Source organism: Melanerpes formicivorus, unplaced genomic scaffold, assembly GCF_026170545.1.
Source record: "Melanerpes formicivorus ecotype bairdi unplaced genomic scaffold, bMelFor1.0.p_v2 SCAF_101, whole genome shotgun sequence".
NCBI lineage: Eukaryota > Metazoa > Chordata > Aves > Piciformes > Picidae > Melanerpes > Melanerpes formicivorus.
In genome coordinates, this window is record NW_027142453.1 from 1,077,424 (window position 1) to 1,095,511 (window position 18,088).

General features: G+C 50.1%; 1 protein-coding gene across 1 annotated transcript in view; it reads left to right on the forward strand.

Moving 5' to 3' along the window:
* Positions 1-415: 415 nt before the first annotated feature.
* The window catches only part of DGKH (diacylglycerol kinase eta), a 190,178-nt gene continuing 172,505 nt past the window's right edge, over positions 416-18,088 (forward strand). Inside the window, exons 1-2 of the mRNA XM_068166490.1 lie at positions 416-601; positions 9,413-9,598. Of these exons, the coding sequence (XP_068022591.1) occupies positions 545-601; positions 9,413-9,598 (243 nt within the window). The 5' untranslated portion in view covers positions 416-544. The remainder of the gene's footprint in view (positions 602-9,412; positions 9,599-18,088) is intronic.

An 18,088-nucleotide genomic window follows, 5' to 3' on the forward strand; every position in this document is an offset into this window, starting at 1 on the left:
CTTCCCCCCGGCGCCGCGGGGAGCATCCCCGTCAGCCGGCCTCGCCTCCACTCCAGCCGAAGCGAGTGTAAAACGGTTTATGCCCAAGGCGATTTGCCCATAATCCGTTGGGCTTCCCAGGGCGAGGGGAGGAGGGCGGGGGGCGGGTGGGTGTGCGCGGCGCCCGGGGAGCCCCCGGGGCGGTGCCGCGGGCGGGTAGGGGGCGGTGGGGGCGGGCTCCGCGCCGTGCACCGGAGGACACGGCGGCGGTGATGATGTGAGCGGCGCGGCAGCTGCAGACCGGCTCCCCCGGGAACCGGGGCTGAGCCCGGTGGCCGTGGGAGGGAGAGGAGCCGGGCGGGGAAGGGAGGAGGGGGCCTGGACGGGGCCGGGGGAGAAAAAGGGAGGAGCGGGGCCGGGGAGTGGGGGGGGAAGGAAGAACGGCGCCGGGGAAGCGCTGCCGGCTGGAGGAGCGGTAGCAGCGGGAGAGAGCGCAGCCCGCTGTAAACTGCTCCGCGGTCCGTTGGCGCTCCTCCCGCGGAGGTAGGGGACCTGCTGCGGGGTGATGGAGAAGCATGGGTACCCCTCCTATAGCGCCCGCAGCCCCGCCTGGGAGGAACTGGTAGGTACATGCGTGCCTTGCCGTTGCACGGGCATTTCCTACCCTTTTTCCTGCCTGTATTGTTCAGCCGGGGGGTCGGGCTGTCATCCTTATCGGTGCTCACCCTAACCCTTCCCTTCCCATCTGTCGAACCCACTCCATGCCAGATCCCGGCTGCCGGCTCTCTTCCCCTCCCTGCGAAGAGCGGGGGGTGGGAGCCTTTCGCCCCCGCTGTGTCCGGCCATTTGCTGTCAAGCTCGTCCCTCTGGGGGACAGGGAGTTCATTGCCCTTTCTGTGTTTCACTGCTCGGGTGGAAAACCTGGGATTAGCACCGAGAGCCTTGCCTCCAACTTTGCCGAGGGAGGGGGCGGGAGGATTGGATGTCGATACCGTTAAATGTCTTCTCTTAGCACAGCAGGACCAACGTGTCCAGCGCTGGGAAGCAGTTTCTAGAAAGAGACACTATTTTGTTGTTTTCCTTCTTCTGTAGCCAGGCTGGGAATCGGTCCCATTGTGGCAGGAAAGCCCAGGCTGCCACTCTGTTTTGTGGGGTGCGGAGAAAGTGCGTGCCTTTCGGGTCCAACAAAGGGAAGCGAGTGCCCAAACCGGCCAGGAGGAAAGCTGTGGAACGGTGGTTTTGCGATTTGTTTAAGCAGCTCAGAGACCCTCCTTCCAGCCGAAGGAAATCATGTCACCGGCATCCTCAGCAGGCGATAAAATCAGATTTCCCTTTTCAGGGCCATCTGGTCCCACTCTTGGGCTTTTCTCCATTGTGCACACACACACATCAGGCAGGGAGGGCTAAAAATAGGCTTCGGGTAGCTGCCTGGGAGATTTCAGGCGGAGAGGTCAAGGCTAGGCTGTCTCTGGCCCTGAACTTGTTGAGGCGATGTGAAGCATGGACCCACGCTACTGCCAAGCTCCCCTTTAGATGACTGTACCATGTTTTGCTAAGGCATTATGCTGGTCCAGAGCCCCTGGTTTTACTTGTAACTACAGTTTTAAAGAACAGCCAGAGGAGAGCCACACTTTGCCTGGCTCAGCATACTTGCTCCCAGGAAAGCAGCAGCACAGCTCTGAAGATACCCACATGGAACTTAAGTTCACTGCTTTCCCTGTTAGAATTTGTAGCCCACCCAAATGCATTTTTACTAGCTTCATTTTTGTCGTGAAGTTGAACATCCCCCGCCGCTGCCCTCTGCAGTCCTTAAGCCTCGAAGCTGCTGCTGTAGATGCAGCTGTGATAGGGAAAACAGCTGTATGTGTGTTCCGGTAACATGGAGCTGACACTGAAAGGATCAGGCAAGAAAAACCCGAGACTTTTGCCTGAGGAGATGAAGACATCGTGGGAGGAAGGTGGCAAAGCTGACTCCCGCGAATGTGTTATCTTATTAAGCAGTGACATTTAAATTGGCTGCCATCACCTGAAACTCAGCTGAAAGTCGGGAGGGGGATGGATTGAAGTCCCTCCACTTGGAAATGTGGAGTCCTGGCTGAAGCATCCAAATCTGTTTCCTTCTGTGTGCAGGGATCAGATAAACAAGGAGAAACAAGGAGCAGGTCTTTTTTTTTCCCTCCCTCCAGTTTCCCCTCCCCCAGTAAGGGCCAGGATATGGGTCATGTTTATCGTTTCATTGCTGCATTTGTTAAAGACTACATCCATGAATGCAGTTTTAAGGTTAACCACTGTGCTGATTTTCTCTCCAAGACTCTCATTTCAGCTAAACTACTCAATCCTTTACCTGGTAACCTGCTGGTAAATACAGTCTTTGTGGCAAAAGCCACATTGTTCTTCTTGTAAACAGGCTTTTTATTTTAATGGGGCCAAAGAGGGGTTTAGGTGAAGAACTGCATGATGAAGGGGGGGAAAAAAGTGCCCAGGCTTCTCCCTCGCTCTCAAAACACAGCAAAAGAGCAGCAGCAGCAGAAAAGAAACTAATTATTGCAGGTTTTGAATCTGTGCAAGTTAATCATCTCTGCAAATTGTCAGGAGTCATTGGGAAGTGCTGTTTCTATAGCTGGTTTGAGAATTAAGTGGTGGACATCAAGTGGAGCAGCAACTCCTTTGCTTGTCAGGGTTGGACTTGTGTGTGTGTGCAATGTCGAAATTCTATCCAATCCTTTTCTGAATTCCCAGCTCAATTCCAAATGGAAAACCTCTTCCAGACTCTACCAAGAGTTGCATTAGACCCTCCATAATCGAGCTAAATTGAAGTAAGGGAAAACGTAAGGCACATCTCGCCTTTTCCCAAGAGGGACTCAGGGGCTTTGCACTCAAAATATATATATCAGAGTATCACTAAGGTTGGAAGAGACCTCGAGGATCATCGAGTCCAACCTATCAACACAGACCTCATGACTAGACCATGGCACCAATGCCACATCCAATCCCCTCTTGAACACCTCCAGGGATGGTGACTCCACCACCTCCCTGGGCAGCACATTCCAATGACGAATGACTCGCTCGGTGAAGAACTTTCTCCTTACCTCGAGCCTAAACCTCCCATGGTGCAGCTTGAGACTGTGTCCCCCTGTTCTGGTGCTGATTGCCTGGGAGAAGAGACCAACCCCTTCCTGGCTACAACCACCTTTCAGGTAGTTGTAGAGGGCAATGAAGTCACCCCTGAGCCTCCTCTTCTCCAGGCTAAACAACCCCAGCTCCCTCAGCCTCTCCTCACAGGGCTGTGTTCAAGGCCTCTCCCCAGCCTTGTTGCCCTTCTCTGGACACGTTCAAGTGTTTCGATGTCTTTCTTAAACTGAGGGGCCCAGAACTGGACAGAGGACTCAAGGTGTGGCCTAACCAATGCAGAGTCCAGGGGCACAATGACCTCCCTGCTCCTGCTGGCCACACTATTGTTGATGCAGGCCAGGATGCCATTGGCCTTCTTGGCCACCTGGGCACACTGCTGGCTCATATTCAGGCGGCTGTCAATCAGCACCCCCAGGTCCCTCTCTGTTTGTCAGCTCTCCAGCCACTCTGACCCCAGCCTGTAGCTCTGCATGGGATTGCCGTGGCCAAAGTGCAGCACTCGGCACATGTCTTACAAAATTCTATACTCGACTTTCACATTTCATCAGAGCTCTGAAATCCCTGAAATGCACAGATAAGTCTTAGAGTCTTTGAAAAGTGACCCTTTATTTTGACTTCTACTGGTTCACACCTCCTCACTCTGGAGCATTTAACACGTCTCTGTAACTTGCAGGTTACAGGATTGCCTCAGCTACACCACGGGTGATATAGTTGCTCTCTTTAACAGTGCCATGCATGCATACATTGTGTTGTATTTTGCCTTCCCCTTTGGTAGGTGAGGAAGCCAGGAGAGAATAACATGGCTAATTTGCTTTGCAGAGGGAGTTGAGGCAGGCAGAACTTTCGTTAATGTGCTCAATGTGGGGAGCCCAGCTAGAAACGATACTGAGGACTAACTACCAAAATGATGAAAGACTGAATAAAATCTTTTAAACATGATGGATAATGAATTGTTAACCTGACACATATAATGCTATCAATCCAGGTCCCCTCAGAACAACTTTTTCAGGTGAAGGAGAAGAAAAGTATTAATCTACCAGCTTACAAACTGCCAAAATAGCCTAGAGAAAAAGAGGTAAATATGCTTGTTATGAAGGGAATTAGTATCAGAGCTGGAATAATTTATGTTCCTAGACTCAAATAATGCATTAATCTCCATTATAAACTATAATCTCCAGCACAGCTGGGGTGTATGTGTGTTTGGATTATTTTTCCTGCATTGCATGTGCATTTTAGTGACACACACTGGATTACTGGGATGGGGTGTGGTCGAGCCCAAATGTTCTCACGGCGCATACATACACGTACCCAGCACTTCAGCATTCTTTGAATATAAAGGGCAGATCATCAGCTGATTTCAATTGCCAGAGCACAAATGATGTCAGTGGAGCTGTTTTGTATCCATTGAATATCTCCTTTTAAATGCCAACCTTTCTTTATGCTTTTTGCCAGTCTTCTATGGCTTCGGTCAGGAAATCTAAGTCAGTTACTAAGAAGCGTAAACCTGAGTATGTTAAATGAAAGACACAGCTTAAGTAAATACTGTGTTTTTAATGGCTGAGTATAGCCTCATATTCTTTAAGAGCCTGACCTGCAGAAGCCTAGTAGTACCATTTGTACCACAGTGTTCACAGCTGTATTCACTGAGCTGAAATGCTGATTGACAGCTGCCTAAACATGAGCCAGCAGTGTGCCCAGGTGGCCAAGGCGGCCAATGGCATCCTGGCCTGCATCAAGAATAGTGTGGCCAGCAGGAGCAGGGAAGTCATTGTGCCCCTGTACACTGCACTGGTTAGGCCACACCTTGAGTCCTCTGTCCAGTTCTGGGCCCCTCAGTTTAAGAAGGACATCGAGACACTTGAAGGTGTCCAGAGAAGGGCAACAAGGCTGGGGAGAGGCCTTGAGCACAGCCCTGTGAGGAGAGGCTGAGGGAGCTGGGGTTGTTTAGCCTGGAGAGGAGGAGGCTCAGGGGTGACCTCATTGCTCTCTACAACTACCTGAAGGGTTGTTGTAGTCAGGAAGGAGTTGGTCTCTTCTCCCAGGCAATCAGCACCAGGACAAGAGGACACAGTCTCAAGCTGCACCAGGGGAAGTTTAGGCTCGAGGTAAGGAGAAAGTTCCTCACAGAGAGAGTTGTTAGCCATTGGAATGTGCTGCCCAGGGAGGTGGTGGAGTCACCATCCCTGGAGGTGTTCAAGAGGGGATTGGACATGGCACTTGGTGCCATGGTCTAGTCATGAGGTCTGTGGTGACAGGTTGGACTTGATGATCATTGAGGTCTCTTCCAACCTTGGTGATACTGTGATACTGTGAAATTCAGTATTTGTCATACTGTGTCTGATATTGATCACCTGGGAGAATTTCAGCTGTGAGATGAAGGAATGGAAATCCAGTTGGTAGTCCTTATTGAGGCAAAATTTCATGGCTATCTTAGGCAGCTTTACCTGGAACTGGACCCTAATTATCTATTAATGCCTCTGAAAAGAAGAACAAGTGGGAACAGTGAAGTCTATAAAAGTGTCTTTGTACATATACAATGTATACATTTGCAGAAATAGAATAGAGTAGAATAGAATAGAATAGACCAGGTTGGAAGAGACCTTCATGATGATTGCCTCCAACCTATCATCCAACACCACCTAATCAACTAACCCATGCAACCAAGCACCCCATCAAGTCTCCTCCTGAACACCTCCAGTGATGGTGACTCCACCACCTCCTCAGGCAGCCCATTCCAATGGGCAATCACTCTCTCTGTGTAGAACTTCTTCCTAACATCCAGCCTAAACCTCCCCTGGTGCAGCCTGAGACTGTGTCCTCTTGTTCTGGTGCTGGTTGCCTGGGAGAAGAGACCAATTTGGAGAACAGACTAATTTGGTTGAATTAAACAGTCAGCCTTGCTGGTGTTCTGTTAGCACTAATACATCCCTCAAATCACACTCACATTTAAAAGCAACACATGCTAGCATGAATTAGCAAACTCTGTCTTCTTGTCCTTTTGCCACGTTCAGTTGTTGTTTACCTTCAGAAGACTAAAGGAATTGCAGTGAGATGTGATCTGGCATAATTTCCTATTCCTGAAGTAAAGGCACTGAAGAAGAAGGAAGGAGAGCAGAAAGAACAAGTGTCCATAAACATTGCTTTGAACCTATCTTTCTTCCTAGTCATGCCACAAATTAATTCACTGAGAGCAGTATATACTTTACAGTATCACCAAGGTTAGAAGAGACCTCAAAGATCATCAAGTCCAACCTGTCACCACAGACCTCATGACTAGACCATGGCACCAAGTGCCACGTCCAATCCCCTCTTGAACACCTCCAGGGATGGTGACTCCACCACCTCCCTGGGCAGCACATTCCAATGGTGAACAACTCTCTTGGTGAAGAACTTTCTCCTCACCTTCAGCCTAAACTCCCCCTGGCGCAGCTTGAGACTGTGTCCTCTTGTTCTGGTGCTGGTTGCCTGGGAGAAGAGACCAACTCCCTCCCAGCCACAACCACCCCTTCAGGTAGTTGTAGAGGGCAATAAGGTCACCTCTGAGCCTCCTCTTCTCCAGGCTAAACAATCCCAGCTCCCTCAGCCTCTCCTCACAGGGCTGTGCTCAAGGCCGCTCCTCAGCCTCGTTGCCCTTCTCTGGACACGTTAAGTCCTTCTTAAACTGAGGGGCCCAGAACTGGACACAGGACTCAAGGTGTGGCCTAACCAGTGCAGAGTCCGGGGGCACAATGACCTCCCTGCTCCTGCTGGCCACGCTATTCTTAATGCATGCCAGGATGCCATTGGCCCTCTTGGCCACCTGGGCACACTGCTGGCTCATGTTTAGGCAGCTGTCAATCAGCACCCCCAGGTCCCTCTCTGTTTGGGAGCTCTCCAGCCACTCCGACCCCAGCCTGTAGCTCTGCATGGGGTTGCTGTGGCCAAAATGCAGCACCCAAATTTATGCTTGCTCAAGTTTGATCCTGTGTTTTTGGAAAACAACTCCCTCTCTGGTGAAGAGAGAGGCACGAGAGGATTACCCCTTAGCTTCACAACTGGCCTGGAAAGGACATATGAAAACTTCAAATACTTTGAGATGTGGCATTAATGGTAGGATTTAGGCCCTGCTGTAATTCTAGTAGGGAGTGTAGTGAATATCATAGTATCATAGTATCAGTCAGGGTTGGAAGGGACCACAAGGATCATCTAGTTCCAACCCCCCCTGCCATGGGCAGGGACACCCCACACTAGATCAGGCTGGCCAGAGCCTCATCCAGCCTGGGCTTAAACACCTCCAGGGACAGGGCCTCGACCACCTCCCTGGACAACCCATTCCAGGGCTTCACCACTCTCATGGGGAAGAACTTCCTCCTCACCTCCAGCCTGAATCTCCCCACCTCCAGCTTCATTCCATTCCCCCTAGTCCTATCACTACCTGAGATCCTGAGCAGTCCCTCCCCAGCCTTCCTGTAGGCCCCCTTCAGATCCTGGAAGGCCACAATGAGGTCACCTGGGAGCCTTCTCTTCTGCAGACTGAACAGCCCCAACTCCTTCACTCTGTCCTCATAGGAGAGGTGCTCTAGCCCTCTGATCATCCTCCTGGCCCTTCTCTGGACACGCTCCAGCACCTCCACATCCCTCTTGTAATAGGGGCTCCAGAACTGATCAAATATGATCAAAAATTCCTCTAAAATATAAGTTAACAGATTTATTATTTAGTTTTTATTAATATACCTTCGACTTTCTAATACAACTTAACACAAGTGAGGGTAGTAGGATTGCATTTGAAGTACCTGATGCAGTAACACAGAACTAAGCCACAGGACCTGCAAGGCTTCATGGAAATATTTGATTTCCCTTACTATAAGTAAAAGCCCCAACAAAAGAAGTGGGTTACTCTGGATTATATTAAATTAAGGTTGTGGCAAGGTGTCTGCACTGTAGGGTAGGGTTGTATGCTGTGGGTTTGGTTTCATTCCTCATTAACTGCTTTATATTTAGGTACTGCCTCATTATATTAGCGCATTAAAGGATGTCAGTTTCCCATTCTGGAAACACAAATAGAATTGTGGGAATATGGAAGCCACAAGTATTGATTGCTTTCTCATGTTTAAGCTGGTCCACGCAGCTAAGAGTTGGGTGTTTTATTTAGTATTGCTGTGACTTAAGTGCTTATTTTGAACACTGGCTACATAGTAGCCACAACCATTTCGAAGTCCCGCAATTCAGACCATGTGGTGACATTTCGAGATCCTGTGAGCTGCCAGGTCGGAGATTAAAAGGGAAAACTGACCCTTTCTTTCCCCAAAAGTAAAAGCTCACCTTTTACAAAGACAAAAATGAACAGAATGATAAGGAACAAAAATAACAGGAGAAAACTACTGGAAATCAGTGTATGCATTTGCCTAAACTGCCCAGTGCTTTGATGCTGAAGGGTACCATAAGGCTCACTACTTGGAAAGGCATAGATAAGAACTCATTGCGATAGATGCTGTCCGTTCAGTTCCCTAACGTCACCCCGAGGGAAAATCCTCATCCGTGGCGGGACAGTAGGTGGGAAGGCCACCCGCACTCAGAGCCGCGCGGTTTTCGCTGGGCTTGCTTGAGACACTTAGAATTTGGCTTTCCACCTCCCACCGGCCATCCCCTGCTTTCGGGAACCGCGCGGCGTTGTGTAATGAGGGGGGCAAACGGAAGGGGCTCAGGTACCAGAGGGCCCTTCTCAGCCTCCACCTTGTGCACTTCCCGAACCTCGCCGGGCTCTGTTCGCGCGGGGACGGCCGGGGGAGGCTGGGCAGATGCTGGGCGCACCGCGCGCCCTCCCCGCCTGCCTTCGCCTCCTTCGCCCTTTGGACTCTCCCCGCCGCTCCAGCTCTCACCTGCGGCGCGGCTTTCTCCGCCCCGACCCATCCGGGCCGACACCGGAGCCACTCGGCGCCCCCTGGCGCCGGTGCTCGCTCTCAGCGGCTCCCCGGCGGCGGGGGCGCAGGGGGCCGGGCCCGAGCTCGTCCGCCCCGGCTCCGCCCGCTGGCGGGTGGCGGCGCTCCGGCCCCCTGCGAGCAGGGAGCGGCGACCTCCGTAGTGGGGCCAGGCGGGCTCGGGGCCCATCTCTATCGGCAGGGTCGTCGGAAGATGGCGGCTGGCCGGCCCGTTTCACTCCACCAGCGGCCGGCTCCGTCCCCGCCGCGGCTGCCTCCGTCCCCTCCCCCCTGCACCGCCTCTTTCCCCACCCTCCCGCGCCGCCTCCGCCTCCTCCTCCCTGGGGAGGGGAGCGGCAGCGGCTGCCCTGGCTGAGCCGGGCTCGTGTGCTCTCTCTCGGCAGGAGTCCGGGAAGATGGCCGGGGCCGAGTCGGGGATGAGCGGCGCTGGGATCCCGCAACAGCCCCAGCCCCAGCCCCCGGCGGCGGTGGCGGGGCCGGCGGACGAGTCGTCGGACAGCGAAGGGGAGCACGAGGGCCCCCAGAAACTCATCCGGAAAGTGTCCACCTCGGGCCAGATCCGCAGCAAGGTAAGAGAGACAGAAGCCGGCGAACCGCGCTCCCTCCGGGGCAAGTTTCTCCATCCCCATCCTAGAGCGGGGTCCAACTAGGAGCCGTGGGCGGCCGCTGCATCCCGCCCGCATCCCCGGGAGCAGCGGCGCGGGGGGGTGGGGGGTTGTGTGTGTGAGGCAGCCGTGCTTCTTCCTTCCTTCCCTCTCCCCTCCTTCCCTCTCCCCTCCTCCCCGTCCAGCTGTTGCGTCCACATCTGTCCCCGGCTGGCAGGAAGAGCCCCCCGGGGTGGCGGAGCTTTGCGGGGCCGGAGGGGGTGCCGCTTGCCCCGGCGGCCGGCAGCCGCCCTGTCCTGCCTGGCGTCCTGGGTGTGGGGGGAAGCGGCGGGCTGCCTCCCTTCGGCTTCTCTTCCTCGGCGGCGGGCACCGTTGCCGCGGGGATCACGCCCTGCCTCCCCGCAGCGCGAGTGGGCTGCTTCAACCAGCTTTTCCTCGCCAACTTTCCTTCCTCCCCTGTCGTCTTCACCCCCTGTCCCGATGGGCCGCCGCCGTGCCCTCCGCCGGAGAGGCAGGCAGCGGCGGCAGGAAACCCGGGGTGGCACGTCGGTCCGCCTTGGGAGCGGGAAGGGAGCGGAGGAGGGAAACGCGATTTCCACCTTGAAAGGCACCCTTTGAGATAGATGTAAACTTACACGTTCTTGCTCGTGGGGCTGGATACGTTAAGCAGCTGACCAAATTTCAGGTTAATGCATTTTTTTTGGCTGTCTCGAGCTGCGGGGCTCATCCTGGTGGAATTAACCTTTTGATGAATGGCGGTGTGTTTACATCACGCTTTTTTCCTGTAAAAATGAACTTAAGCAAGCATGTGTTCAAAAATATAAAAATCATGAGATTGACTTGCTTTCCGTGTGGAGGGATCCCATGATTTTCTACAAAGCATGGCCCACATTCAGTGGTGGGCTCTGCCTAGAACCCCATTTGGGGGAGCTGGTGGGTGCGGTGACATCCAGATCAGAATGTTTGCTGTGAGCATCTGGTTTGAGGGGCAGAGTGGCTGCGTGCAGGCCCTGGCAGGGCATACTTAACGTTTTGATTTCTACACAGTAGGTCATGTGGTGGTGTTTCCTTTGCAGAGCACCCATTAGAGCTAGAGAGGTGCTGTTTGTGGAGTCCTGTCGGAGTGGTGCTGTCCTTCCCCGGAGCTGCCACTTCACGCACTACATCCAAAAGGCAGCCACCTTTAAACAGGAAGCATTGGCTGGGACAGAGTAGTGTTATCCCACTCTGTCAGGTGGAAGGCAATTTTTTCCCCCCTGAAACCTCTTAAACACAGTGTAGCATCTCGTTTTATTGCTAAATGTTCATGTTGCATTTGCCGTTGTGAGGCCTGTCTGAAGGGTGGGTTCCCCTACAGTAAACTCTATGCAACTATTGCATCGTGCTGTGAATATAGTCCTATACAAAGTTTCATCTCTACACCACTTGGTGTGGCAGCCTTCAAAATGTTTTAAAGCTGGTGGAACATGGCATTTTATTAGGGGGGAGGGGGGAGTGTTAAATGTGTTTGCTCTCACAGAGGTTGATCCTTGTGTAAGGAAAATATATGGATGCTGAATGTGATTGAAACAGGTTGGTGAGCATGAGTTCTCAGCCAGTTCTCTCACCAGCTGGCACAGGTTGGTGGGATATTCTGTATCGGAGAGTTGTGAATGAATGCAAAGCTGGGATTGCCTGAAGTTCTGAGACAGCTCTACAAGTGATGCTTTTTGCATATCTTAGTTTGCATCTCAGTTCTATTTCTGTGAAACAGACGTGTGTGTGTATATATATATATATATATATATACAGGAAAAACTGACTGCTGACATAATTGGAGTCGTGAAATGTTGCTTTACTGGTTGCCATTTGCACTGATACGCAACCCTGAGTATAAACATTTGTCTTGCCCCTTAATTAAAAGCGATCTATCTTTGTTGAGGATGAGCTCCATGCTAAATAATTCAGTAGCACTTTATTTTATAACTTGCATGCATTATTTAAAAGTAGCTATATTTAGACAGGCAACTCCCATGTAGCCAAGGGTGGTGTATGTTTGCCGGCGTAGTAGTTGGTGATCAGTGGTTACATGAAACCACTAGAGCAAGGAACATCAGGGAGCTGCTCTTTTAACTCGGCTTGTCCCTTTCATTCAGATTAGATTTGTTAAGCTTCACTGACTTGGTGAATGTGTTTGTGAGCTAAGGTTTTAATTAAATGGATTGGCTTTGTCTTGCAGCTAATGACAGACTTTTAACAGAAGCCTAAACCGTGCATATTCCATCTATCATTGATGCTCGTGGGCTGTTTAATCCGGCGCCCTTTTTCTCTGGAGGTTGCTTGTGTGCTTCCTTAGAGCGTTTCAGCAACGTGGTATTGATTCCTTAGCTGAGAACTATACCACAAAGTCTCTGCTGGTAATTGTTTTTATTTCACTTGAGGAAGATGTTATTTTTGGATGTTTTGGTACAGTTGATAATTTGTGAAAGCTGCCATATGGCAGCACTTTACGGAGAGAATCTTTCAGGAGTGGAGTGTTTGAACGTGTGCATGATAAGATGCAGCAAATGGATATGTAAGAGCAAACCCCTCTTGTGAGCACCAACACAAGCCTCAAGATTTCTAACACCTGTAGTGCTGAAAGGGAGCTTTTAAGCTTTGCTCTCTTCCTAAATAAAACCAATTAAGTATTTGGCCAAGGGCAGCAGGGGGTGAAAACCAAAATGTGAAGCGGGGGGGGGAAAGAAAAAGAATGCTATACTGGCAGAAGTAATTACACTGAAGTTCATTGCTTGTTTGTGATATGCTAATCTTCTGCTCACAGTTCTGCTTAGAGGTCTTGTCTGGTTTTACCATGGCTTGCCCACGTGGAATAACAACTTCCTTTGCAAACTGCTCGCTCGTTTCCAGTGGGACTGCTTTTAAAGTCAGTTGCTGTGAGAAAGAGATGGGTGACAGAGCTGGACAGTTACATGGCTCCTGTTATGGCTGCATTGTTATCTTATGCATATGCATTCCTCACATTTATGTTTTAGAGATCTTTAAAGGCATGCCTGTGTAAAACTGTGGCCATTATTAATTTCCCCAAACAGAAAACCTGAAGGTCAACATATTTTGGCTCTGCAAAGCTGAGGAGGGGAGAACACAGAGGCAGAGGTTGGTCTCTTCTCCCAGGCAGCCAGCACCAGAACAAGAGGACACAGTCTCAGGCTGCACCAGGGGAAGTTCAGGCTGGAGGTCAGGAGGAAGTTTTACACAGAGGGAGTGATTGCCCATTGGAATGGGCTGCCTGGGGAGGTGGTGGAGTCACCGTCACTGGAGGTGTTCAGGAGGAGACTTGACAGGGTGCTTGGTTACATGGGTTAGTTGATTAGGTGGTGTTGGATGATAGGTTGGACGCGATGATCTTGAAGGTCTCTTCCAACCTGGTCTATTCTATTCTATTCTATTCTATTCTATTCTATTCTATTCTATTCTATTCTATTCTATTCTATTCTATTCTATTCTATTCTATTCTATTCTATTCTATTCTATTCTATTCTATCAAGTTGGGGTGCAAAGGACTAAACTGCTTTTTTGAGCCGAACATCCTTGTTTGTGCCTAGGAGCTGTTTGCACCAGCTCCATCCTTGGTTATAGAGTGACATTGTATTAGTAGATGTCTTTGCAGGAGTCAGGAACAAAATTAATTAGCACTTGCCTGAGATTAAAGCTAGCCCTCATCCTGGGAGCTGTTCTATCTGTGGAGCTTGTGTGTGTTCCCTGGGTGAAATGCAAGGGAATGAAACAGATGATAAGTAGCTTGTGAAGTCACACGGTTTTGAGTCAAAATGCCCAAGTGATAGCATTGAAACAATTCCTGACTTGGTAATGTCTACCCAGATCTCCCTCAAGTCTGGCAGACCTAAATATTTAGTACCTAAAAAAAGCTGTCTTCATGAAAAAAATATCATCATTGAAACCTACATTTTGGTTTTATGAGGATGTAGGAAACTGTAGTCAGGCAATTTGGATGATCCACAGTGTTATGCTGGGGGCTGAAGTAATGGAAAGCTCTCTGTGCATTTCCATTAAACCTGACTTCTTACATTTTGAAGGTGCTGGTTAAGAAGGGTACTGTCAGTGCCCTTCTTAAATGAAACAGATTGCTTCAGTTCTTGGGGCTGCAGCCTGAAAATTCTGCCTGTCATCAGCTGGCTTCTAGCTTAAAATTACAGAATCATAGAGTTGTTTGGCTTGGAAAAGACCTCTGTGATCACCAAAGTCCAACCACCAACCTGACACCACTAAACCATGTCCTGAAGGGCCATTTCTACAAGGCTTGTGAACACTCCCAGGGAGGGTGACTCCACCATTTCCCTGGGCAGCTTCTTCCAATGCCTGACCACTCTTTCACTAAAGACATTTTTCCTAGAATCCAATATAAACCTCCCCTGCTGCAACTTGAGTCATTGAGTCACAGTCTCAGGCTGCACCAGGGGAGGGTTAGGTTGGGTGTTAGGAAGAAGTTCTATACAGAGAGAGTGATTGCCCATTGGAATGGGCTTGCCTGGGGAGGTGGTGGAGTCACCATCATTGGAGGTGTTCAGGAGGAGACTTGATGGGGTGCTTGGTGCCATGGGTTAGTTTTTTAGATGGGTTGGATTAGTTGATGGGTTGGACACGGTGATCTTGAAGGTCACTTCCTACCTGGTCTGGTCTATTCTATTCTATTCTATTCTTTCTATTTCCTCTTTCTAGTTTCTTTGGAGAAGACCTCCTTTCAGGTAGTTGTAGAGAGCAAGAAGGTCTCCCCTCAGCCTCCTCTTATCCAGGCTGAACCTTATCCCAGTTTCCTCAGCCACTGTTCCTTTCTTTCATCAATGCAATGCAAAGCATATTCTTTAAAACATTGCTTTGCTTCAGCTCTTTATTGCTGGAACCTTTTGAGAAGGGAAGGCTCACATTAGAGCTGACACTTTTAAAGTTCTGCCTGTCTTGGGGATGAGCACAAGATTACTAAATGAACTAGTCCAAGTGCTGGGTTCTGCACATTGGCCACAACAGCCCCGTGCAGTGCTACAGGCTGGGGTCAGAGTGGCTGGAGAGCAGCCAGGCAGAGAGGGACCTGGGGGTGCTGGTCGATGGTAGGCTGAACATGAGCCTGCAGTGTGCCCAGGTGGCCAGGAGGGCCAATGGCATCCTGGCCTGCATCAGGAACAGTGTGGTCAGCAGGATCAGGGAGGTCATTGTGCCCCTGTCCACTGCACTGGTTAGGCCACACCTCGAGTCCTGTGTCCAGTTGTGGGCCCCTCAGTTTAGGAAGGAGGTTGAGTTGCTGGAGTGTGTCCAGAGAAGAGCAACAAAGCTGGGGAGGGGCTTGAAGCACAAGCCCTATGAGGAGAGGCTGAGGGAGCTGGGGTTGCTTAGCCTGGAGAAGAGGAGACTCAGGGGTGACCTTATTGCTGTCTACAACTACCTGAAGGGAGGTTGTAGACAGTCAGAGGTTGGTCTCATCTCCCAGGCAGGAAGCACCAGAACAAGAGGACACAGTCTCAGGCTGCACCAGGGGAGGTTCAGGCTGGATGTCAGGAGGAAGTTTTACAGAGAGAGAGTGATTGCCCATTGGAATGGGCTGCCTGGGGAGGTGGTGGGGTCGCTATTGCTGGAGGTGTTCAGGAGGAGACTTGATGGGGTGCTTGGCGCCATGGGTTAGTTGGTTGGGTGGTGTTGGATGATAGGTTGGACACGATGATCTTGAAGGTCTCTTTCAACCTGGTCTATTCTATTCTATTCTATTCTATTCTATTCTATTCTATTCTATTCTATTCTATTCTATTCTATTCTATTCTATTCTATTCTATTCTATTCTATTCTATTCTATTCTATTCTATTCTATTCTATTCTATTCTATTCTATTCTATTCTATTCTATTCTATTCTATTCCTTGGATACTGAGAAGAAGACTCACCACATGAACAGAGTTTTAGTTCCTACTTGGTCTTCAGTACTCTCTGCTAAAAACAGGGTATGAAGAATAGCACTTTCATTGCTGACCTGGCTACCTAGTTTAAAGGGGCTATGTGCAGTTAATAGGAAGGCTCTGCTGGATACACGTTTTGCTCTCAGATCTGTGATTAGGTATCTGGCTTGTGTTTATTTTTGGATGAAGCAGAAATTCTGGAGCTGAAAGTACAAATCAGGAAGTGCAAGAGAATGTGGGGTCCTGGGTGAAATAAATACCCTTGTATCTGGGAGAATGCTTTTTTCCCTCTGCTTCACCCCCCCAGTGGCATTTATTAATAAGGAAACTGCTGTAAGATGGGAGGTGTTCAGAAACACAAGTATGTTGGAATTAGTGGAGATGATGTAGTGTTGCTTAGTGAAATGGCAAGAGTTATTGCTGGAATTATGAGAGTCTCAATATATTTTTTATTTTGGAGGTCCTAATTTATTGTGGAGTAATAAAAGTAAATTCATTAAGTTTCCCCGTGGTGTTTTTATTGACCTCAGTGGATAACATCAGCCATTTAGGAGCTGAGCCTTCAAAAAGTTTCTAACCTCTTCCATATGGTGACATTTGACAGTGCCAAGTCCCAGTAGTCACTTCCTGTTTGTTTCTGGTATACGTCCCTCTCTGATTACTGTGGCTTCTTAATGCACCTAAATGTAAAGTGCTGTGATTGACTCTGGCCTGAGACTTCAGGAGCACAGTTTGCAATGTAATCCACATTTTCTCACTTCAGTAGCTCCAGATTCACTCAGGAAACATGACTTTTTGCACACCAGAAGAATAAAACCCCCTTATTTATTTAGAATAAACCTTTATTTAGAATAAACCAGACCAGGTTGGAAGAGACCTTCAAGATCATCATGTCCAACCCATCAACCAATCCAACCCACCCAAACAGCTAACCCATGGCACCAAGCACCCCAGCAAGTCTCCTCCAGAACACCTCCAGTGATGGTGACTCCACCACCTCCCCAGGCAGCCCATTCCAATGGGCCATCACTCTCTCTGTATAGAACTTCTTCCTAACATCCAACCTGAACCTCCCCTGGCACAGCCTGAGACTGTGTCCTCTTGTTCTGGTACTGGTTGCCTGGCAGAAGAGACCAACATCCACCTGTCTACATCCTCCCTTCAGGTAGTTGTAGAGAGCAATAAGGTCACCCCTGAGTCTCCTCTTCTCCAGGCTAAGCAATCCCAGCTCCCTCAGCCTCTCCTCACAGGGCTGTGTTCCAAACCCCTCACCAACTTCGTTGCCCTTCTCTGAACGTACTCCATCAAGTCAACCTCCTTCCTAAACTGAGGGGCCCAGAACTGGACACAGGACTCAAGGTGTGGCCTAACCAGTGCAGTGTACAGGGGCACAATGACCTCCCTGCTCCTGCTGGCCACACTGTTCCTGACGCAGTCCAGGATGCCATTGGCCCTCTTGGCTGCCTGGGCACACTGCAGGCTCATGTTCAGCCTACTATCGACCAGCACCCCCAGGTCCCTCTCTACCTGGCCGCTCTCCAGCCACTCTGACCCCAGCCTGTAGCACTGCATGGGGTTGTTGTGGCCAATGTGCAGAACCTGGCACTTGGATGTGTTCAATCTCCTGCCCTTGGACTCTGCCCATCTGTCCAGCCTGTCGAGGTCCCTCTGCAGAGCCTCTCTACCCTCCAGCAGATCAACTCCTGAGCTCTCATGGAAAATGCCATGGTAGCAGTGTTGTTCCCTAATTGGGATCCTTAATGTGCATTGGGATTGTCTGAATCTGCAGAGCTTCAGCATGTGTTATAGCCTGCAGTTCACTCTGCAGTAACATGTACACTGTTGCTAAACTTTATTTTTGCCCTCCCCCAGCAAGAGGCAGAATTTGAAGTGACCAAATGCATTAGCAGTCATCCTCAAATTCTTGGCATCTGGCAGTGCTCACAGAAGAGACTGATGGGTGCTGCAGGATATTTGTCTTCAACATTTGCATTTGGATTAAATTGGTTGTACTGTGTATCCAGCTGTAGTAAAATGTTTCACCAGCTTCTTATCACAACTGTTGTGAAATCTGGCAGATTCGATTCCCTCACATCATCCTCAGGACTTCAGCCTCGTTTTTAAAGTGAAATATTCAAAATCACTTCATTGCTGTGTGTTCCTGACATGTGCAGACACACATATTTAGGCCAGCAGGAGCAGGGAGGTCATTATGCCCCTGTACACTGCACTGGTTAGGCTACACCTTGAATCCTGTGTCCAGTTCTGGGTCCCTCAGTTTAGGAAAGATGTTGAGTTGCTGGAAGGTGTCCAGAGAAGGGCAACAAAGCTGGGGAGGGGTCTGGAGCACAGCCCTGTGAGGAGAGGCTGAGGGAGCTGGGGATGCTTAGCCTGGAGAAGAGGAGGCTCAGGGGAGACCTTCTTGCTGTCTACAACTACCTGAAGGGAGGTTGGAGACAAGTGGGGATTGGTCTCTTCACCCAGGCAACCAGCAGCAGAACAAGAGGACACAG